At 37.9% G+C, this 1,104-nt stretch overlaps 1 protein-coding gene across 1 annotated transcript; it reads left to right on the top strand.

The window, feature by feature from the left end:
• Positions 1-9: 9 nt before the first annotated feature.
• On the top strand, positions 10-1,088 carry LOC111386960 (probable LL-diaminopimelate aminotransferase, chloroplastic; the record flags this gene model as incomplete). Its single annotated transcript, XM_023011464.1, has 3 exons — positions 10-118; positions 232-377; positions 867-1,088. Coding segments are annotated over exons 1-3 (378 nt in total), but the record flags the coding sequence as incomplete, so codon positions are not given.
• Positions 1,089-1,104: the final 16 nt, after the last annotated feature.

Below are 1,104 nucleotides of genomic sequence, written 5' to 3'. Positions count from 1 at the left end.
TCTCTTTGCCCTTTCTAAGTTCTCATAACATCTAGATTCTTGATTTTGTATTGTAGGCTTACGTGGATTCTAGTGTTATTTTGGGCCAGACAGGGCAGTTTCAGAAAGATGTTGAGAAGTATGGAAATATTGAATATATGAAGTGTACCCCAGAAAATGGTTTCTTTCCTGATTTGTCTGCCACTTGTCGGACCGACATCATATTTTTCTGTTCTCCAAATAACCCAACAGGTTATGCTGCTTCAAGGGAGCAATTGACTAGATTGGTAGAATTCGCTAAAGAAAACGGGTCAATCATAGTCTATGATTCTGCTTATGCCATGTACGTTTCAGATGATAGCCCGAGGTCCATTTTTGAGATTCCTGGAGCCAAAGAGGTAAGTCTGGAATTTTGGCCTAAATCTTTCTCCAGCATGTGTTCTTTTCTAGCGCCCAATTATGCTATCGTTAATTTTTGGTCTCCATGCCTTATAATGGAACCACAGACGATAACAGCTGAGTTAAGCACTAAAGTTTGGACACTTCATTTTATCTTGTTACTCTTTCCCTTTCATCTTGTTTCATCCAAGTCCTACTAGGTCTTTCTTCGGTTTATGATGTAAACTATTGGGTCTGTCCCCCGCTTCCATCTTTTATAGAACTTGAAAAATAATTGTCTAGAGATGCTGTTATTCCGTGCTTCTATTAGTTCATAGTATGTGAACAAAAGAATAGATGTTATTTTGCATAGAATTTTATTCACAGCAGTATGTGTTTTTTTAGCAGTTTCTTTAAATGAATCATTTTCAGGATAGATGCATATTCATACGATGATTTAATTCTCTTAAATAGTTCCTATCTAATTATTTAACTTATTGGCATCACAGGTTGCAATCGAAGTTTCATCATTTTCCAAGTATGCTGGCTTCACAGGAGTTCGTTTAGGTTGGACTGCAATTCCAAAAGAGCTTTTATATTCTGATGGATTTCCAGTGGCCAAGGACTTCAACCGCATTGTCTGCACTTGTTTTAATGGCGCATCCAACATTGCCCAAGCCGGTGGTCTGGCATGTGTTTCACCCGAAGGCATCAAGGTTGGTCTTTGTTTTGCAGAATTTTTTTTTT

Source organism: Olea europaea, unplaced genomic scaffold (assembly GCF_002742605.1).
Source record: "Olea europaea var. sylvestris unplaced genomic scaffold, O_europaea_v1 scaffold38184, whole genome shotgun sequence".
Lineage (NCBI taxonomy): Eukaryota > Viridiplantae > Streptophyta > Magnoliopsida > Lamiales > Oleaceae > Olea > Olea europaea.
The sequence above is the reverse complement of the archived record's forward strand: the minus strand, read 5'-3'. Positions and strand labels throughout refer to the sequence as shown.